General features: G+C 47.5%; 1 protein-coding gene across 6 annotated transcripts in view; it reads right to left on the minus strand.

The window, feature by feature from the left end:
* FLNB (filamin B) overlaps window positions 1-22,197 on the minus strand; it is a 143,464-nt gene that overhangs the window by 33,439 nt on the left and 87,828 nt on the right. For 3 of the 6 annotated variants that reach the window (XM_058726415.1, XM_058726414.1, XM_058726413.1), the window contains exons 19-29: window positions 17,544-17,661; window positions 15,132-15,394; window positions 13,203-13,800; window positions 12,372-12,545; window positions 11,207-11,369; window positions 10,359-10,519; window positions 6,504-6,671; window positions 5,107-5,199; window positions 4,194-4,317; window positions 2,525-2,681; window positions 1,288-1,477 (exon numbers count right to left, since the gene is read on the minus strand). In XM_058726415.1, coding sequence (XP_058582398.1) covers window positions 1,288-1,477; window positions 2,525-2,681; window positions 4,194-4,317; window positions 5,107-5,199; window positions 6,504-6,671; window positions 10,359-10,519; window positions 11,207-11,369; window positions 12,372-12,545; window positions 13,203-13,800; window positions 15,132-15,394; window positions 17,544-17,661 — 2,209 coding nt within the window. The remainder of the gene's footprint in view (window positions 1-1,287; window positions 1,478-2,524; window positions 2,682-4,193; window positions 4,318-5,106; window positions 5,200-6,503; window positions 6,672-10,358; window positions 10,520-11,206; window positions 11,370-12,371; window positions 12,546-13,202; window positions 13,801-15,131; window positions 15,395-17,543; window positions 17,662-22,197) is intronic. The other 3 variants (XM_058726418.1, XM_058726417.1, XM_058726416.1) reach the window with 1 other exon arrangement.

The following is a 22,197-nucleotide window of genomic DNA, read 5'->3' on the forward strand; positions in this document are numbered from 1 at the left end:
CAAAGGGCTTTTTGAGATAAGGGGAATGGCTGAATTCTGAAGGACAGGTACTCTTGGCTAGGGGAGACATAGAACCTCTGTCCCCAAACCATGACTAGTCTCTATCTGTCTGACTTGTGGCACCCCTTCATACAGGATCCACATATCAGGAAGTGTAGAAAAGTGAGCTAAAAGCACACTGGCAAAACAATTTAAAAAACCCTCCAAGTGTATAGAAGCAACAGGGAGTGCTAAGAACACGTTGCTCAGACAGTGAGTAGTAGAAGGAAGCCTGGGGCCAGTTTGTGGAAGGCCTTGAATGACAGAGAACTGTGGCCTCCGAGAGCCCCCAGGCTGAGAATATTCTGCTCAGGATTCCACCCCAGCAAAGGAGGGAATAGGGCCTGGAAAGCAGGGAGTAAGTCCACACCCAGTATCATCACTCCCACAGGTTAGCAAAGGCAATCTAGTCGTACCTGGCACAGCACAGACCTAAGAGGTGGCAAATTGGACTGGCCAGTGTCTCAAAATTTCTCAATTTTTGAGCCCCAAATTGCCAAGTTGAGGAGTTTACAACTTGCTCTAAAAGCCAAAAGTTTTTCCCCATTCAGAACAAGAGAAGATAGGAGAGAAATAGAACACATCCATGGTGGACCTATGTGTGATGTAAAGAGAAGCAAATCTGTTTCATCTCAGAGATGGGGATTCATGTTGAGGAATCTGGTGCAGTAGCATCAGAGTAGCAAGAGCTGTTCTTAGAAACGGAAGGGCCCATGACAGTCTTCATGTCTTAGAAACTGAAGGAAGTATGATGCTCAAATGTATTCCTGGAGACATTCTGAGAGATACAGGCACAGTCTCCAGTGCTAAGGAAAAAACCTAGATCCTTGAACGCGTTTCTCTAACGCTGACCCGAAATGCTCTTGAATAAATCTTGAATAATTAAACCATCGACTCATGAAAGGGAGGCACACATGTGCAGCTTTTCATGGGAGCCACTATCTCTCAACCAAAGCGCCCACTTCAAAAGTAACATAATAATAGCTTCCATGCGCCTGGCACCGTGCTAAGCATTGTTCGTGCCTGACCTCATCTGACCTTTGCAATAACCCTGCAAAACTATCTCTGATCCTGAGAACAGTTTCTTGAATTCAAATGTTCTCAGCAAGATCTTCTATTTGAGTCTGACTGAATCTCAGGGTGGTTGAGCAACCTGCCCTAATCACGTAGCTATTAAGTGGTAGAGATGGGCTAGCCCTTGGCTTTCTGACTCCAAAGCCCACACTCCTGACCTTGACCTGCACTCACCTGTGGCCAGACACTTGCTGGCATCTCCTGTCTGTGTGGCCCGGATGCGGTAGGGAGACAATGGGATGTCATCCCCCCCATAGGTGACCCCAATCATATAGCGTCCGGTCTTGTCAGGGATGTAGGTGACAGCATACGTGCCATCTTTATTGTCGTGGACAGTGGCTCTTTTGGGCTTTCCCTCTTGGTCCTGGGAATCACAGAGAAATGCTATTTAAGATGCTGTCATCAAGATGTAGAAACCATTCATGGGAAACCGAAACACATTCTGCTCATTGATTTACACCCCTCTTCAGGAAGAGACAGAATTACTGGCTTAATACAATCTTTTTGGGGGGGTGGGGCTAGGGAGAAGAAAGAGTCACAGATCTCTTTAACACCATATGGACATGGTCAACGTTTAGGAATTTTTCGGTCAAGTGAACAAGTAGTGATTGAGCTCCGGATCCACTGAAATACAGGGAGACAAGAGGGCTCCTGCACTTGCACCACCACATCCACTCTCTCCCTTTTCTCTTTAGTAAAAGGTGCCCAATTCTTGGCTGGGTGGACTGCTCCCACCTCCTAGCATCCTCTGCTACCAGGTATGGCCATGTGACTTGTGACAAAGTTCCAATAAATGCGAGAGAAGTGGAAGTACACAGAGCTGCTTGAAGTGGCTCATTGACTCGAAAGTCCCCTTTTCCCCTGCTGCTCCTCTTCCTCCTTCCAGCTTGCCATGTGCATCAGAGGGCCCGTGGTCCACGAGGAGGCCTCCAGAAGAAGCCACAGTCAGGACACAGGAGCAGAGAGATGGAGCCTGCTTCTCTGCGGAGCCATATAGCACCCAGGTGGCTTGCCTCCCGGCTTGTTTAAACAGAGGGAATAATCCCATGTTTAAGCCACTCTTGTTTGCCGGGTATATTGTGATACGCAGCAAAGCTTAGTCCTAACTAATCCGATGAGTAATTGAAAACATTTTAGAAGAAAAACAGAGGAACAGATATAATAGAGATCAAAATACATGAGATTCATCCACACGTGGTATTTGGAGCTACCCCTTCAGACCTCTCACTCAGGCAAGCATGTTTGTTCTCTGGCACAATTACTGACTCTCTGGTCGGAAAAAAAAAAACAAAAAACTGTCAAACACTTGCATCAGGCCAGAAATTGGTTATTAAAACCTTATTCTTATCCCTGGCCAGGAAATCAGGTCTTTATTAATAAAGTTGGACCCTAGAAGATAACTCAAAGTTACCGTTATCTGAACAGCAAGCAGGCCTTCCCCGGCATCTCTGGCATCGATTGCAAACTCCACAGGCAGACTGGCAGGCACACCATAGGAACTGAGGCCAGGGCCACTGGCAGTCACTTTGCTGGCATCATATGTGGGAAGGACCTTGACCTTAAAGGGACTTGAAAGACACACACACACATCCCCAGTCAGTGTGGATACCATCAACCATCAACCCCTGCTACATCTTTATCTCCCTTACACAGAGACTGGGCTTGAAATGAGGGATTTCTATAGCAGATAAGATAGCGGGTGCCTTAAGTACCTTAGATCCAGCAGAAATTTACAACCATGTAACCATCATATGACAGACTGGCTTTCCCTGAGTGCATTCCATGCGATACACACTAATCCCCAAGTTGATTTGGGAGACAAGGTTAACTCACTGTTGTTATGCTAAGAAAATGGTTACCAAAATGGGAAGGGAATATTGGAATTAAGAGACAATACTGGAACAAATAATTAGAATAATAAAATTAATATTCTATCATCTTCTTTTCTATTTTTAGAATGCTTTAGATGGTGAATTACCTATTAACAAAGTAATACATAAATATAATATATAAATTATATATTTCTATATACCTAGAGCTATATGTATATTAGGGGTATGGGCAAAATTTTTTCATCTTAAGGAGTAGAAAAAGAAACCTTCAGAGGCTGTTCGGAGAGTGGAAGAATGTAGGAAACATTTCATATTAATATGACTGAGGAATAGGTTTCAACGTTTATTTATTTATTTATTTATTTATTTATTTATTTATTTATTTATTTTTGGGACAGAGAGAGACAGAGCATGAACGGGGGAGGGGCAGAGAGAGAGGGAGACACAGAATCGGAAACAGGCTCCAGGCTCCGAGCCATCAGCCCAGAGCCTGACGCGGGGCTCGAACTCAAGGACCGCGAGATCATGACCTGGCTGAAGTCGGACGCTTAACCGACTGCGCCACCCAGGCGCCCCCTGAGGAATAGGTTTCTATCCAACACCCTCTGGGAATGCTATTGCCAACCAAATCCTCAAAAGAAGTAAAAAAGTAAAAAAAAAGTAAAGAAGTCAAAAAGTAAAAATCTTTGTCCTAATCAGAAAACGACTTGCAAGGCCACCAGAAAGAAGACTTTGATGAATTAATGCATTCCTTGTTTCTTCAAAGATTCCCAACTCCTTAATTTTAGCTTGTCTTTAAAGTAAAGATGGCTGAAAAGAACAAAGTAGGAGGAAACAGGATGCTAAGAAAGGAGCAGACACAAATATCAAGGCTAGTGTATTGATATACTTGTGCAGAGCATGCAAGTTCTCGGTGATACCTGCTGATCTGATGGGTGGATGGATGGGTGGATAGAAGGCTGGGTGGGTGAGTGGGTGTGTGGATGGATGGATGGATGGATGGATGGATGGATGGATGGATGGATGGATGGGTGGATGGGTGGATGGACGGTTGAGTGGGTGGATGGACGGATGGTTGGGTGGATGGATGGGTAGATGGGTAGATAGACCAGTGGGTGGGTGGATAGGTGGATAGAGAGATGGATAAATGAATGGATGAGTGGATCACCAAGGCAGTGCTGGTCAATCCTGCAGAGGAGTAGGCTTCAGGCTGGTTTGGACCCCCTTCTGTAAGTGTCAGGAGCTTACCTACGAGGGATCTCTTCATCAGCGTATTTAACCGAGACCATGTAAGGCCCCTCCTGGGATGGGGTGTAGGTCACTGTGTGTGTGCCATCCCCATTGTCCACTATGTTCACCGGCTCCACCAGGCCTGAGAACAGAAATGATAAGTCTGAGGAACTGCTTGGACTCTCCTTCACTCCACCCTGGGCTGAGTTTGAAACAGAATCACATTCATCCCAAACCAATCACATTGGTTTCCACTGATGAGTAACATTAAGGCAGGCAGGCCATAATCAGAGGCCTGAGAAATCACAGGAGACAGGATCCCCAATTCATGGTTGCAGAAATGACCCCAAGAGACACCTTCAGCTTTCTGTTGGCTAAAGTACACTCAGTCAGCCCTTGAGTATAATTAAGGAGACTGCCCGTGCTTGTGCAAAGATGCATGTTGCAGACATGCTCTACCCTTTCAAGCTGGTTAGGCATGCTTGGGATGTGGCAATTTTACTGTATAGCTGAGGAAGGGCCAAAGAGTCCACAATTCTGAACAGAAAAATTAACCAATGGGCTGGCCAGTCAAGACTTATGGCCACCTTTGATCAAAGACCAGTATGGCGCCGGCAGGATGGGCATAGGTGCAGGACAGGTGAGGGTGTCAATCTCATGGGGTGAGGGGACCTTCAAAGTGATGCCTACAGGGGATGGTTAGAGACTATGTTAAAACATAATCAAGGCATGCATTGGGTTGGTAGATTCCAGATCCCAGTTCTGAACGTGAGCATCAAGGATAGGTTAACGGCAGAGTAGGTTAAGCAAAGCATGGTCTACTCAGTAAGCAAAGCAGAGGAGGCAGGAGCAAGGCAATGTGAAGGATGAAGCCAGCAAGAAGCATTCAGGTCACATAAATTAGAGCAGCAGGCAATAGGAAAATGCAAACCTGTCTCCGTAAAGTCACCCTTCGGGTCACCTTTAAAGAACTCTGAAATGGCTTTCAAGGGGCTGCGCCATGACTGGGAATCCACCTCATCAACTAAAATTAAAAGGCTGTTACTTCAGAGTCCTCCATAATAATATAATAGAGGTAGATATCTAAGTAAAGCACCCCCTTCCTCTCTCTCTCTCTCTCTCTCTCTCTCTCTCTCACACACACACACACACACACACACACACACACACACACACACAGGTCATACAAGCTCAGTAACTATTAGAATCAGATTCCAGCCCCATGACCTCATTTCCCTCAAACCACGTCTGCCCTGAGCTTCAAAGGGCATAACCTCCTGCTGAACCCCATTAAGGAGAAAGTTCCTCTTCAAAGAAGGAAGCCCCCAATTGCCATTTCTGTGAAGCCAAGAACACATCACTGGGGAAAAATCCAGATAATTTAAGAAATTAAGCAGAGAATGGCACACTTTAAATGCTAGAAGAGGAAATGTGATCGTCTACCAAATAAGGTAAACTTCAATGCACTTCAGGGCTTTGTCCCAAAATGGCCTGCTAGCCTTACTGAACCCCAGTGTTCCAGGCTGCCAACAGGGCAGGCCAAACTGGCAACAAAGGCCATTTCCCAAGAGACCCTCTCCCTCCAGGAAGTTGGGACAATGACAAAGCCATGTGTCACATGGGAGGAGTAGCTGTCATTTCCAGAAATTTGGAGTGTGTTCCACATGGGCACAAAGGCACCTCGTAGAAAATTATCACCTCCAACCCCATTGCCCACCCAAATTCCAGACCAACCCCAGTCACCTCACAAATGCTGAAATGTGTAACCAAGCAGTTTTAACAGTATTACATGGGAGAGCCCAAAGACTACTTGCTTCATCTCACTACTTAAGAAAAATAAAAATTTAAAAAGATATTTAGAGGGGCTCATGGGTGGCTCAGTCAGTTAAGTGTCCGACTTTGGCTCAGGTCATGATCTCACGGTTTGTGGGCTCGAGCCTTGCATTGGGCTCTGTGCTGACAGCTCAGAGCCTGGAGCCTGCTTCTGATTCTGTGTCTCCCTCTCTCTGCCCCTCCCCTGGGGCTCATGGTCTGTCTCTCTCTCTCTCAAAAAAAATAAATAAAAAGCATCAAAAAAAATTTTTTTTTAATTTAAAAAGACACTCAGAGCCATATTATTAAATAGGGGAAAGACCACTAGAGAAAGAAGAGGTCTGCCTGCTTATTAAGCAGGAGCTTCTCCTGTTTAGAGTATGGAGCAATAAAGCAATTTAAGAAATTTAATTTTAAGTTCATGACCAAACTCAAAAGTAAAGTGCCTGCTGTGGCTCAAGGCTGCCCCCATCTGGGGCAGGTGAATGTCAGCAGGGGGGCAGGATGCATATTCACCTCGTGGGCCCAGGACCCTCACTTCCAGTGGGGCCAGGCCGGCCTTGCTGCTGTCCACTGTGAAAGACTGCAAGATGCGAGCTCGGACACCGGAGCCCAGTCCGGGGCCAGCAATCTTGACCTTGCTAGGATCCACGACATCTTTCACTGGAACTCTGAAGGGACTGCCTGGAAAACAAGCCACAGGATTCTGAGCACGGGAGCCTTGCCTTGTGTGCACCCAGAATCACACTGCTGCTCTGCATGGGCCCTTGGTGGTTTGGACCTCAGTCAGTGCCCCCCACCTTGCTGTGTGTGCACCCATGTGCATCCACTCCATGCAGACACTGTGCCAGGTGCTGGGCCCAGAGTGGCTAATGGCCCTTGAGGAAACCACAATGTAGAAGGGCGAGGCACACAAGGCACTGTACTATCACATAACATGTTAAGGGCATGGACAAGCCTTGGTGGGGCACTTAGAAGGCAATGAGTCCAGTCTTCAGGAGGCCAGGGGAAGCTTTCCAGTGACATTGAAGCTGAGACATGAGAGTGAACAGATAGCATCCAGGGAAGCAGATGGAGAGGGGTTTTAAGCTGTGATGGGCATATGCAGAGGACTGGAGGTGAGGGGAAAGACAGGCTATTGAGGAAAACGAAGGAAGACAGCTGAGTGGTGGAAGAAAGAAGTGGAAAGGGCTATAGAGGCAGGGAGGCCTTTTGGCCCACATTCAATATTCTCTCCCCAAACAGCTCCCGAGGGCTTCCTGGAATCCTCCCCCAGCAACGTAGCCTGCTTGGTTCCCTGGTCATTGGGTGAACCCTTGCTTTCTCCCTGTCAGCTGTGGTCCTCTGACTCTTTGAAGGTATTGGTTTTAAAGACCAAGTTAACAGAAAATGCTGTGTGATCAGGATTTGCAAGACGAGCACTGAACAGAGAAGCCAGGGCTGGACCAGGGACCCTCATGGGATTCCCCCACCAAGGGGGACAGAGGAAGACCTCCTCAGAGCTGAGCCAGAAACAGGAGCCCCAATGGCTCTGGAATCATGCCCCCCTCTGGCTTCCAAGTCCATCACCGAGGGGCAGTGATATGCATCTCTTGCTGTGCGCAGAAGTCCTTGTGTTCCCCAAGAAGGCTGGCAAAATTAATGACTTCTAACTGCCACACAAACTCAGGTGTCTCTGCTTTGCATCCCCCCCAAATTTATCTGTTGTAGAATTAGGGGTGGTACATTACAAGATCACACAAAGAACAGAGACCTTGGCTTTTTAGCAATAGCTGGGTTTTGACGGCATCAAAGTTTTCAGCTAGCTGAAATAAATGGCTGACCCTGGCAAAGACAAACATCACCCTCCATGTTTGGGTTTAGGGAAACAAAAGGGAGCTTCAGTTTACAGAGAAACGGCTGAGAATTTCAGTGTCAGCAGGTGATGGCCATCGACTACCCCTGAGGCTGATCTCCAAGTCAGAGCCCCCACTGGAAGGTGTCTGAACTCTGCATGAGAGTAGCCAAGAACTAACAAAATGACTTTAGACCCGAGGTATGAGGTGGCAGATACCAAGCATTACCTGCCCCCCATGCTGTGCCCCAGGCAGACATCAAAAACCAATCACAGCAGCTCTTCTTCCTGATGCCCTTATCTCAGTTGATCCAGTTGATCTAAGAACCACCACCAACCGACCACAGCTGGCCCACCAGAGGAAACTAATAGGCCACAGCGGGTAAACTAATAACTCCACTACGGTCTGTACCAGGCCAGGAAACACTGGACTATGTTTAACCAATCAGAATTCCCATGAGAGCAAATCAGAAGCTAGCAGGTATGTTTCACAGCTCAACACCGTATGAGTTACCTTAGCTAAGCAGCCCAATACTAAGACAACTAACCAACACTTTCCTAAATAACTCTGCCTGGGAAGGGCCTGGGATCTGGGAAAAGCTGGTATTCAGCTCTGAGAGGCAACAGAGAGTCTGAAGCATGAAGACGTACCATCTACCTCTGGTAAGAAAATTCCAAGTGGGTCTCTCTTTATTGTAATTCTCAAAGATGGCTGTCTGCTTCATGCTCATGCATCAGCCACAGGGGTCCAAGCCCGCGCCCTCTTCTGCAAGGGGAACTCCAAAGCTGATGGCATCCACCAGACCTTCCCAATAAAGTCAGAACGGTGTTGTTATCTCCACGACCAGGAGATTGTCTTCTCCACTGCTCCCTGCCTGGGTGATGATGTGGATACCTACCACATCATCTCTCCTGAGAACAGCCTTCCATCTGTTCTCTGTACTCTCCTCTACCATCCCCCCAACTGCAGAGCTGCAGAGCTCCAAAAGATACCCAAGGCTCTGCATTCTGTCACTGAGCCCTGTTCTTTCTTTGTAGCAGTTATCAGGAGAAGTCGCATAAACACCAGCCAGGAAGTTCCCGGAGCTCAAGAGCTTTGACTGTCTTGTCCATGACTGAATGCGTCTTGACTAGTGCTTACAGGGATTTAGAAAGCTATGATCAGCTGCAAAGCCAAGTTTGAGGAGAAACTTACCAATTTAAGTTTCTTAAACTTAAAAAGACTTAAGCCTTCAAAGAAAATCTAAGCCTTCATAAAATTAAGGCTTAAATGAACATCTGAGGAGCATTAATTTGAGCTGAATGTCAATGCTTTCAGATCAACGTGAGAGGAAGAGTGAGTTTGAACGTGTGCACACGTTTGCATGTAATAAAGGAGGGAAACATACAGATTCAGGAAACTGTTTGGTCAATGCACACTCCACTTCCCTGGGAGTAAGTCGAAAACCTAAAAGTAAGCTCCTCAGCCTGGTCCTTCCCCTTCCGTCTCACCCTGGCTTATGACTTTTAGGGCAAGAATAATACTGACCAACCCAAGGCTCTTCCTGCCCCAGGAGTCTTGGGGGTAGGGTTCCGACCTCTTTCTCAACATATCTAAGCCAAGGCATAGGCTGACTCAGAGGCAGCCCCTAGAGTCCTTACCTGTGTCCACTCCATACCACAGTCACCTACCCATCTAGATCTGTGTTGAGTGGCAACTGTTTCATTAAATAAGCAGAAGCGAAGCAGAACCTATGAAAATCCCTCCCCTGGAGCATGAAAGGTGGAGGGCCCTTTGCCACTTAAGTCATGTATTTCCTCATTGTTTCAATCATGTATAGCAGTGGTTCTCAACTAGGGATGATTTTGTCCCCAAATGGATACTTGGCAATATCTAGAGACATTTTTGGTTGTCACAAAATGAAGGGGGGTGGAATGCTACTCAATACCTTACAATGCACAGGACAGCCTCCCCACAACAAAGATTTATCCCACCCCCAGTTTTTTATGTAATCTCATCAACCCAACATGGGACTCAACCTCACAACCCTGAGATCAAGAGCTGCATATACCACCTCCTGAGCCAGCCAGGCACCCAACAAACCCTGTTTTATAGCCAGTGCATATACTACATCATTAAATAGAAAAGAAATTAATAAATAAAAATTTGAGTCTGCGTGTCTCTTTTGGCTACCAGGACTGTCAATGAAAAACAGAAAGTAAGAAAACACGCCTAAGGTGCGTAAGAACCAACCATAGAATAAAATGGAGATTTTCAACGTTCTAAAAAAAAAAAAAAAAAATCAGCTTTCACTTAAATTAGGTCCTCCAACATGTGAGCAACCATTTGCAGTCAAAATGCCAAGTCGATGTGTTCTGCCATGTTACTGGTCCTCCTGGCAGGTGGGATATTCTTGGAGATGCAGCCATAAAGCAAATTCTCCCTTTGCAGTCACTGCAAATATCAGACTCTTTCTCCACTCAGAGATAAGCAAAACAAAACGTGCTTTCATGTGAAATCAATTGTTCTTTGGGTACCTTTCTGAGGGAAGCCTTACCAGGGATGTGGGCTCCTCCGTATGTGATGTTAACGTCATAGTCCCCTGGAGCAAAGGGGACGTACTCAGCGCTGCAGCTACCATCTTTGTTGTCTCTGCAGTTGATCTTCGACTCTGATGGGCCTTCGACAGTTATGCCAAGCCCACCAATTCCTGCCCCTCTGGAAAGTGTGGAGAAGAAAGCACAGTGGTACTAGTGGTTCATGCTAGTCTGCCTATTGTCAAAACTATTTAAAATCCCTCTATAAACGATCCCATGTAGCCAACCTGACTCAACTACTGTGACACCTCTCACACAGAAGATTTCTCAACAGTATAAGACAGATTTAACCTCTCCTTTCCAATGCTTATTCTTCTTTTGATTAAAAAAAAAATTTTTTTTTTTTTAATGCTTATATGGGGCGGGTGGGGAGAGAGAGAGACAGCAGGAGAGGGGCAGAGAGAGAGGGACAGAGTGAGGATCCCAAGCAGGCTCCACGCTGTCAGTGCAGAGCCTGACACAGGGCTCGAACTCACAAACCCATGAGATCATGACTTGAGCTAAAATCAAGAGTCAGATGCCCAAACAACTGAGCCGCCCAGGCGCCCCACAGGAGGCATACTTCTAATATCTCACCTAACTATGAGATTGGCTATATATATTTCTGCATTATCAAGTTAAGGAGCTTCCATCTAGTTCTGCTTTGCTCAGCAATTTTATGACTATCACCAGGAGCTTTCTGGTAACTTTTTGAGTACCAGACTCCATGACACATACGCAGAATATACCCGTAAAACTCAGAGCAGTTGAACTACCTAAACCTACTCTTTTTAGAGAGTCAACACACAGAGCCCAGGACCCTGCTTACCTAGTAACCACGGTGAAGACATTGGGTTTGTTGGTAAAGGCCTCTTTCAACCCAGGTCCTTGGGCTTGAACCCGAGATGGCTGGCAGCCTTCGGTTACAGCCACTTTGAAGGGACTATTTGGGACAGGTACATCATCGTAGGTCACCTCCACTACATGGAGACCTGTTCAAAAACAACAAAAACAACAAACAGAAGCATATTTGTACAGGAGTCACCTATTTGTGGGAAATAACACTCTACTGCAGAGTTTCACCTAGTACCCATACCTACCTGCTATACCATGTTATTTGCAACAAGTGGGTTAAAGAAATAGTACAACATCGGTATGATTTGATTCTTTTTAAATGCACTTGTTTATTTATGCTTTCTGTTCACCTGACAGACACATAACTCTCCCTCGCTGACACACATATGCACAAGGTCTCTCCTCCAAGCAAATATCACTACATCTGTATTCAAGTTAGTCATCTTAAATGTATTATCCTGATCTGGAAACACTCCATGCAGTCATTAGCCAAGAGACAAAGGGGGAATCCATGAAATAGAATATACATGCATTTACATAAAGAGATTGGAAGTATCTGCACCAAAATATTTATAGGAATCACATATCCAAGTAATGAGGATATATGGTACTTTTAATTTTTTACCTTTTTGTTATTTATCAAATTAAAAAATGTTTTTATTAATGTTTATTTTTGAGAGACAGAGTGTGAGTGGGTGAGGGGCAGAGAGAGAGGGAGACACAGGCTCTCGGCTCTGAGCTGTCAGCACAGAGCCCAGTGCGGGGCTCAAACCCATGAACCGCAAGATCATGACCTGAGCCAAAGTAGGACGCTTAACTAAGTCACCCAGGTGCCCCTCAAATTTTTAAATAATTTTAATATTCAAGAAATAAATTATGTAAAACAAACTCTACAAATGGGCAATACGCATGACATCACTCATAACCTGCTCGGGTGAGCCTGAGGCTAAACCTGGCCCAAGTGTCAACATATAAGGAGGCATTATAGGGGAGGGAGATTTCCACATGTCCCTGTCACTTTGTACATGCCTCTGCTGAGACAGGCCAGACGCATGAGGCAGGAGTCAACACCAGTCACCAAACGAAATGGCCCAGCACAGCTATGAACAAGGGTCATGTCCAAGGAGAAATCAACTCACCTTTCTCAAAGGGCGTGTACTCCACCTGGTAGGTCCCATCGGCATTGTCTGTGACGAAGCACTCGGTAGAGGCCCCTGAGGGGTTGGCGACATGGGCTTTGATGTGGTCACCCCCAACCTGTGTCAGGGGCCGTGAGTCAACCGTGAAGTCGGTGGTGGCCTCACGAAACACATCTGCAGAGCAATCACACAGATAAGAACGTCACCTATACCTGGGACCCAGGACCAAATCCAAGAACCAAGGTCCTTGCACTTTAGATACGTTAGGTCTAGTTTCAGTGACAGCAGACAACTGTTTTCTCTGACTCTCAAAATCAACAGTATTAATGACCACCTCCCCCTACCACCACCCTACAAAAGCTGCTTCCTCCTGGGTAGTCCGTGGAAGCCCCAGTGAGAACACAACCACTTGCACACTTTTTGGACAAAGGTAGGGTCTGGGAACAGGTTAAAGGACAAAGACAGATCTGCTCTGCAGCAAGTGTGGTATTAGCACCACATCTGAAACCTTTTCAATTCAGTGTCAAAAATGAAAGATCTTGAATTCCCACATAAAAATCAAGGTTTTTAACTCTGCCAGAGAAACAGGAAAATCTGCAGGCAGTGCTGGGCCCTGTTCCCCACAGAGAAACGTGAGGGTCAGGCAGCAGAAATGCCATGTGCCCACTCCTTTGCCATGGTCCTTCTCTTCTGGATGCAGAGAGCACAGGTGAGTGTTTTCTTACACCCCACCTGGCCCCAGTGGGCATATGAGTTCAGAGCTCCACTCAGCTTCTGGGGACCCCTAAGTCCCAAGCTATTTTGCAGCTTCCCTCTCTTTATGAAACCTACCTTTTCCTTCTATTCCTGGCCCAAAGACTTTGACCCTGCTGGTGTCCACAGCGGGCTCCACCTTGACCCTGGTGGGGAAGTGGGGCACGAGCTCGCCTCCATACTTCATGGTCAGTGTGTACATGCCGGCGGTCAGGGGCACATAGGTCACCGCATAGGTGCCGTCTTTGTTGTTTTCAATACAGACTTCGGCTTTCGCTCCCGAGTCTGACACGGCTTCCAGGCCCAGGGCCCCGGGCCCTGCTTCCGAACAGTCAACACTCAGCAGCCCAGCTTCGCCCACTTTCCCATGCTGGAGACCTGGCCCCGAAGCCACGACTTTAGAGGGGTCGAAAGGCATTTCAATGTCGGCTTTGAAGGGAGAACCAGGTATATGGACCTCTTCAAAGAGAATGTTGACAAAGTACTCCCCGGGCTTTGTGGGCAGGTAGGAGACAGAGCACGTGCCATCGCCATTGTCAGAGCATTCAATTTTGGCCTCGCATGGGCCTTCCACGGTGAGGCCCAAACCTCCGGTGCCCGCTCCTTTGGTGTCGATGGTGAACTCCGCGGGCTTGCCCACGAGACCACCTTCAAGGCCAGGACCATGGGCCTTCACCTATTTGAACAGAGAATAAAAGTTGAACTGCGCCTGATGCTGGAGTGGCTGCTCGGCCAGCACCACCTCACACCCCAGCCTGCAATCAGGCCTCTCAGCTGAGTGGCCCTTCTCCCTGGGGCCTAACTCATGTCACACAGACCCGAATTGGAGCCACGGTGTAATCCAGGCTGCAGATGGCTACCAAAGGGAGACACGGCTGCAAGCTCAGTCAACACTGAAAGCTATAGCACTGAGGCGTGGCCCTCTGAAGCCCGGCATGTGACTTCCACTCTGCCATGCCCAGCATTCCCGAACCACAGGGCTGGAGGTGGAGACTAACAAACACACGCGGGGCTGAACGCTTGTAGCATGGTTTTATGGGCCTCCCTGTTGCTTGGAAGGCTACACCTCCCTCAACAAACTCCACATAATAAAAAACTGCAGTGGTGGATACCTGTCCTTCTACATTTGTCCAAACCCATAGAATGTAGACCACCAAGGGTGAACCCTTGTGCAAACTACGGATTTGGGGTGAACAGGATGTCAGCGTAGGTCCGTCAGTTAGAACAAACTTAGAACTCTGCTGGGTGATGGTAATAATGGGGAGGCTGTGCACATGCAGGCACAGGAGGTATGAGGGAAATCTCTGTATCCTCCTCTCAATTCTACTAGGAACCTAAAACTGCTCTAAAAACAAAAATCTAATAAAATTTTTAATTTATTTATTAAAAATTTTTTTTTGAAGGTTTATTTTTCAGACAGACAGAGAGAGAGAGAATTTGAACGGGAGAGGGGCAGAGAGAGAGAAAGAACCCCAAGCAGGCTCTGTGTTGTCAGTGCAGAGCCCGACACAGGGCTTGATCCCACAGACCATGAGATTGTGACCTGGGCCGAGGTCAAGAGTCAGATGCCTAATTGACTGAACCACCCAGGGGCCCCACTCATATATGTTTATATTGTATTATACAGCTTCTGCAGGGTGAGCTCACTCGGCATGCTGGACGCTGGCCTCCACCCACACTATCTCACCTCACCCATTCAGGCTCACCCGTTATTATGCTAGCAAATGAAGGGCTAGAACCCAGGGACGAGGCCCTCACCGAAGCCTCACCACCAGAGACAGAGAGAGAAGATGAGCCGTGGGAAGGATGGCAAGCTGCCCAGGGGACCCCCCCCCCCCACCCCAGCCAAGGCTGAACTATAGGACAGAAAACCTCCGTCAGTCGTTGAGAATGGACTTTCCTCAGAAAATGATTTTCTAAAGGTCTTTGTCAAGCAGGATCGGTGAAGGACCACAGTGTTATATTTGACAACAGGAGACACATCCTGGTACAAAAACACAAGCTAACCTTGGTGGGATCTGGTGGCAGTGAGGCCTCTACCGTGTAGGGGCTCCCAGGCACGGGGTGTCCATCGTAGGTGACGTCTACAGCATAGAGCCCCTCCTCGCGAGGGATGAACTTGGCTGTGCTGCTCTCCCGGCCCACCACGGGCGCCACCAGACACGGCACGACCTTCCTCGAGGGGCTCAGGATCGTCACATCCAGCTTCCCCTGGCCCCCTGCCCCGTTTGTGTCAATGGCAAACTCCTGGCCCTTCCCGACTTCGACTCCTGGAAAAGGGGAACATGCCAAAGTGATGAGCTGACCCTTTTCAGCAACAAGAACAACCGAGAGCAAAAAACTGACAGTTCCTTGGACATGAGGTGTTATCTCAGCCCAGGCAACAAGCAGTGGCTGATATCGAGGACAAGAAGCAAGACTGAGTAGGGATAATCAGCATGTACCTGGATAATAACCAGTACAAGAACAATTATTAATTAATGATGATATTGATAACAATGATAGCTGACACGTACTGAATGCACTCTACACCCTGGCACATCATCTCATTTAATTTTTACCACAACCCCATGGGGTATTTGTCAGAGATGGCTTTAACACATGGGAAAACTGAGTCTCAGAGAGGTTAAGGAATGTGTCCAGGGTGACACCCAGCAGACCAGAAAGGTGGGACTCAAACATAAATTTACCTGATCTCACAATGTGATCTGCTGACTGGTAAATTATAATCTGACACTGTCCTCTACTTACTTCAGGTGTTAACTTTATATCAAAACATTTCCATAGGCCAATGTTTTATTTACTAACTCTTGGCAGCAAATTTAGTCCTACAGCCAACAAGGCAAAAGTCACAGAGCTGGCCGGTGCAGGGGCACTGAGGCGAGTCTGAGGAAGTGACTCTCTGTACTGCGCTGATATCTGAAAGTTCTCTGCAAAGCAGGGCCACAGAAAACCCATGTGCTGTATTTGACAAAAACAGGGGAAGGACTTTGAACCCAAAGGAAAGCACTTGGGAGCACAGGGCCTCCGCCACAAGCCAGGGAATTCCTGACTCTGGAGCCTCAGAGCGCCATGGCCCAAAGGCTTTTCTAATCGCCATTGTGCTTTGCCTGGTCTGCAATTGAAGCCCTAAGTGTCTTAGAGAAAAAGCAACAATGAGGAGACACATGAAAAGGACTGGACAGTGACGATTCATATGCTCAGAGCTGGCTGCCCTCCAGGGACAAAGCCAGCATCCATTTCTTGCTTCAGAGACCCCAGAGCTGGGAGGTGGCTCATGTATTTGGGTCACAGGTCAGTGAAGGCGCTCATGAACGGTCCACTGAGACCAAAGAGGCCTGCCTTGGGGGGGTATGCGCTGAGCCCCACGTGACCCTGAAATCAGGTGAATGTGTGCCACCGAGGCATGGCCGGGTTGCAGCCACACAGCAGCTCATGCCAACAAGGGGACATAGGTGTGCGTGTTCTCCTGGATGCAGTGCTGATGTCAAAAGGCAGGCTGAAGACACACGGGTATGGCAGGATAATTTTAATGCAAAATAAACATTGCCAAATGTTTTCTGCTGGCACATATGCACATACAGATGCAGAGAGAAGGTCTGGAAGGATAAAAACTGAACTGAAAACTCTGGTTAACCTAAGGGAGAAAAAAAGGTAGCAGAGTGGAGTTTACTCTCAACTGTGATGTTTTTTAGATGAAAGTGGATTTATGCATTGCTTGTATAAAAAAATAATTCTATGATTACGTGTTGAACTTCTGAAGATGAGTGATAACAACATGAGTGTTCACATTATACTATGGTCTTTACTTTTGTATGTTTGGAATTTTCCCTAATAACATAAATTGAAACATTTTAAAATAAATGAAATGAGTTTGTACTGATAAGATACCTACCAAGCTAAAGGAATACTGGGATGGGGCTGGAGGGATGTATCATACTTGTGGTTTCTGAGCACCAGGGAGTTGGCTTTTATGCTAGACTGTCTACCCTAGTGTGGATTCCATGGCCAAGGACAACTAGCACAGTAGAAACTCACCAGAAATCAATGTGTCCCAACTTCTCTATGTAATGAAAGCATCCCACTGCGAGGCCAGCAGTTACGGAGGCCTGGCTATGTGCCAGCCCCTGAATCAGGAGCTCTTATTTAACTTTCAAAATATTCCTGTGAATGTCAGTATTCTTGATCTCCCCTCCCCGACTCTAAAAATGAGAAGACCGAGGCTTGGTGAAGTCACAGAGGTCAGGAGGGTCACAGAGCTATCCTACAGCATGGCCCCAACCCACACCCAAGTCTGTCCCACTGCAAAGTCTCTTAAGGCAGAATGTTTCTCTGCAAACTGTCCTTTGAAGGGAATCTAATTGGCAGCCCCAGTTGATGGTCTTCAGTGACCTGCCCCCCCTTCATCCACACACTTACTGTTTTCCAGCCCATTAATTTTTATCTTGCTCAGATCCAGTGGAGCAGCCACGCCCACGGCGAAAGGGCTTTTAGGGATGGGGTCGCCACCATAGGTAACCAGAACCTGCATATTGCCCTGGAACGAGAGGAAACAGAGTGCGCCTTTGGGCACCAACATCTAACTTGCTGTTTAAACCTGCCTTCCAGATCCTTCATTCTTCCAGAGACACAGGGCACTTGACTCCAGTAGATTTAGAAACATCACAGATATAGGGGTGCCTGGGTGACTTAGTCAGTTAAGCGTCCAACTCTTGGTTTTGGCTCAGGTCATGATCTCATGGTTTGTGAGTTCAAGCCCTGCATCAGGCTATGTGCTAACAGCATGGAGTCTGCTTGGGATTCTCTCTCCCCTCTCTCTCTCTCTGCCCCTCCCCCTCTCACATTCCCTCTCTTCCTCTCTCTCTCAAAAATAAATCAATAAACTTAAAAAAAAAAAAAGAAAGAAAGAAACAGCACAGATACTTTTCTCTAAGCTTCCAGCACCACGGCAAGAACAAGCGAGAAAGATAAAACCAGAGCAGCTTATAACAACAGGGACGACTTAATAAGCCTACTGTGCTCTGTGCTTTTAAGCATTTCCTTGACTCAATCTCCAAACAGTCCAAAGGGGTGGTTTCCCACTGTCATCTCCATTTTTTCAGGAGAGGAAACTATAGCTCAGGGAGGTAGAGTCACATGCCCCAAATCACATACCTGATAAGTGTGAGAGTCGGACCTCCCACCCACAGCACCCAGACCAGTGTCCCAGCTGCTCTGCCACACTACCTCCACCCAGCACACACCTGACTGTGGCCATGGAGAAAGCTGCTGGGTATGGGGGCCTCTAACTGAACAAAATCAGCTTTTTCTACATTCTGGAAATCAATTTCAGGCCACCAGATGGTGAAAGGGATTTGCAGACTGGAGTTATTCTAGGACCACTGTGTAGTCTCGAAACTCCATCTATGTCAAGGAAAGAAAGAAAAGTTGCAAGTGCAGAGGGGACCACATCTGTGGGCTTGGCAGGCCCCTTGCTAGTAGGCCAGGGGTCACGGGAGCACAGTATGACCATATGTGCACGGGATTTTCTCCTCCGGCCAGTCCTGGCCCACTCACATCAGGCTTCCCCTCCCCAGTCAGCTAAGCAACCCCTGCCCCCCGGCCAACCAAGACTCCATGAAAGCCCATGGCTGTCCCAGTAGATTAAGATCTCCCTCACCTTAAACATCCAGGCATAACATAAGAGGACGTGGAGGAAATCTGGGGGCTCACCAGAATTTAGGCTCTGCTGAAAGCTGTCACTGATCAAGTGTTACAAGGGTGTAGCTTTTGGCCTATATATATTTTCTCACATTGCTTATAATAATAAAAAAGGGGGGAAGAAGCCAAGAAAGAAATTGATTGCCATCATTGAAGGAGGGAGGATTGATTCTCCAGGATTTATTAGCACTGCAAACACACTAACTGGCCCCCTGCCTCAAGGGTGTAACATTTCGTGGTAAAATGTACACAGGTCAGATCCAACAGAGCTGAGAGCCAGCCCAGGGACAGGAAAGGTCTCCTCTCTGTAATGAGGAAGGCAGGGAGTGATCCATTACTTCAGCCACCATGGCAATTTCACCACACCAGCTCTTCCCAAGCTTCAATGTGCCCACAAGTCCCTAAATCCTTGAGGGCTAGGCCTCACAGCTAACCAGAGGTCATGGAAAAACTTCCTTCCCCACCAGCCCCTATAAGTCTTCTCATTGCGTCTCTGGTGCACCACACGAGGAGGAAAAATCCTCTTTCAATTAAGCCTACCCATCCCATAAAAGAAAGTGTGTTCAGGGGTGCCTGGGTGGCTCAGTTGGTTGAGTGTCCAACTTCAGCCCAGGTCATGATCTCACGGCTTGTGAGTTTAAGCCCCGCATGGGGCTCGCCACTGTCAGTGCAGAGCCGGCTTTGGATTCTCTGTCCTCACTCTCTGCCTCTCCCCTGCTTATACACTCTCTCTCAAAAATGAATAAACATTAAAAAAAAAAAAAAGTGTTCTCATTACCAGTAATAAAACAAAACAAAACAAAACAAAAACCCAGGAAATTAACTCAACCTCAAATAACTTAACAAGGGGGAGGAAGAGATCTGAAGAGATTTACCACCTGCAAGGGCCTGTAGCATTTTAAGATTTCCTGTGAGGCCTGGCCAAGGAACAACCAGAGAGAGTAGTGATGTCAGGAATGTGTGAGCAGTGACCACTGGTGCATTTCACAAAGACCTTGCTGACTGCAGGTCAGTTTTATTTTCTCCCCTATGTGCCTCTGAGACCTTAATCCTACCCTGCACCGCACATGAACACAAGACTCTGACTTGCGAGCTCAGGTGAGGACAAGACCAAGTAAGCTCCCCACAGCCCCCTCCTCCAGAGACCTCCAGAACAGGTAGGGCCTGTCATCCTGTGAGGCTCAGTGAACTCACAGGGTCTCCTCAAGGCACCCACCGTAAGTACGTGGAGTTTTTGATTCCCAGTGGCTTCTGACCTAGAAGGTCATGGAGCCGTTGCCACCAGCTTCTCAAAGCACTTGCTCTATGGGAGGGAGTATGGGTGAGAAACTGAAGGCTTTTGGGGACGCAGCCATCCAAAAGCACAGAAGGCAAACTCCCTGGGAGAATATGGCATTGTGTCTTCTCCTTCCTAAGAAATCAAGCCTTTGTCTGACCTTTGGAGGATCCTCAAGCCCCAGTCCAACAAGGACACTCCACCAAGGCAAAAGGAGCTCTGATCACCACCTTCCGACGAGACCATGGCTGGTCTGCTGCAGGGAGGCATCACTCAGAGACCCTGCAGGGGACAGTAGTAGCCCGCAGGTGGCAGGGAGCAGGGAGCCAGCAATCAATCAGGTGGGACCACAGCTCCTCATACAGCACAGCCTGCATTCTGAGGGCGACAGCTCACCCTGGGCTAGAACCCACCACTGTCTCTTCACACACACCAAACAACTACACTTCTGGAAAGTTCCAGCCTGATATTCCCTAAAACCACCATAAGAAGGTGCACCTGTGGGCCTCAGTCTTCAAAGTGCGCTCCCTGCCTCCATGTTGGGCACGGCCTTCTGGGCTGACCCAGGCTTCTTAACCACATCCAAGGGCACGGCTCAAAAGGCAAGCTTATTTAGGGGCGCCTGGGTGGCTCAGTCGGTTAAGCGTCCGGCTTCGGCTCAGGTCATGATCTCACGGTTCGTGGGTTCGAGCCCCGCGTCGGGCTCTGTGCTGACAGCTCAGAGCCTGGAGCCTTTTTCAGATTCTGTGTCTCCTTCTCTCTGTGACCCTCCCCCGTTCATGCTCTGTCTCTCTCTGTCTCAAAAATAAACATTAAAAAAAAAAAAAAAAAAAAAAAGGCAAGCTTATTTAACCTAATCTGGAGCTGTACACTGCTCTTCAGAAAAGAGAGATCAAAGGCAAATGAGGATGCTTGGCCCCACTCTTGTGCAAAGTTCTTATGTTGTCTCTGCTTGTGAGGAGAGGCTCTATTTTGTGTATTCACACTTTAAGGCATAAATCCATGCAGAGAACATAGAGCACCAGGCCCTATGCTCAAGACTGGGAATGGAAAGATATATATGCTTGTATATATATGACATGATATCCCATCCTTGGGGAACTCACAGACCAAGAGAAGAAATACAATCTGTTTCCTTTGCCACAGAGAAATTGGCTAAACTGCAAGTTGCCCAAATAATGGAATGGCAAACCTTGCTCTAAACACCAAACCGGGACCAGAGAAGAACCATGTGAGCCGTTCACAACGGAGGCAGTGACACATCAAGCCTCTGCCAGGCTCCTTAGACACATGACAGGCAGCATCTGAACAAATAGCTCCAAATGGCCACTGAGCCTGCAATACCCCTCAAACCTGCTGTCATCCAGAACTGGATGACTTTGACCTTGGGGTGACTTTGAAGAAGTCTCCCCCTCTAGCCTCCACCCTTGCCCCAACTGGCAGCTGGGGCTTCTAGGGCAACAGGTTCTTAAGTCTCTTCTGAGGGTGCAGGTCAAAACCTGACTCTGTCTTAATGTCTGCAACTTACTTTGTGGCAGCTGAGCCAAAACCCAGAAACGTTTATACATACAGGATAAAGCAAGAGTCTCAGAATGTTCTTGAAGAGTCTAAGTAAGACCTTGTGACCTTTCCAATGTGCATGGCCATGTGTTCTGGTACCTTCTCCTAAGCAATGTGGAGAATTGGCAATAAGGATGATGTCAAGCTGGTGCTCCCGATGGTGAGGCTCCCAGTAGCCCTCTGAAGCATCAGTAGGAAAAGAATTACCCATTTAGCACTTAGCAGCCCGCTGAGTAAAGCGTATTCTACCTACGAAAGTATTAATTTTACCACCACTAATAATGAACCCCTCATTAAGGTAAAAACAAAAACCACAGGGAGAACATCTGGAGATAAGAGGCCACATCTATATTGCAGCACATGAGAACTCACCCAGGGTACCCCTCTCACTGCCAGGGAGGCTCTCAGAGTAAAGATTTCATCTCCTAGGATGTGTAGCCCCCAGCGCAAGGGGACACCTAAGTCACCCCCTATCCTCACTGTACCTCTCATTCCTTCCCACGAGACTCTAGGCAGCTCCTCCCTGAGAGGGCCAAG

The sequence above is a fragment of the Neofelis nebulosa genome, chromosome 4 (assembly GCF_028018385.1).
Source record: "Neofelis nebulosa isolate mNeoNeb1 chromosome 4, mNeoNeb1.pri, whole genome shotgun sequence".
Taxonomy (NCBI): Eukaryota; Metazoa; Chordata; class Mammalia; order Carnivora; family Felidae; genus Neofelis; species Neofelis nebulosa.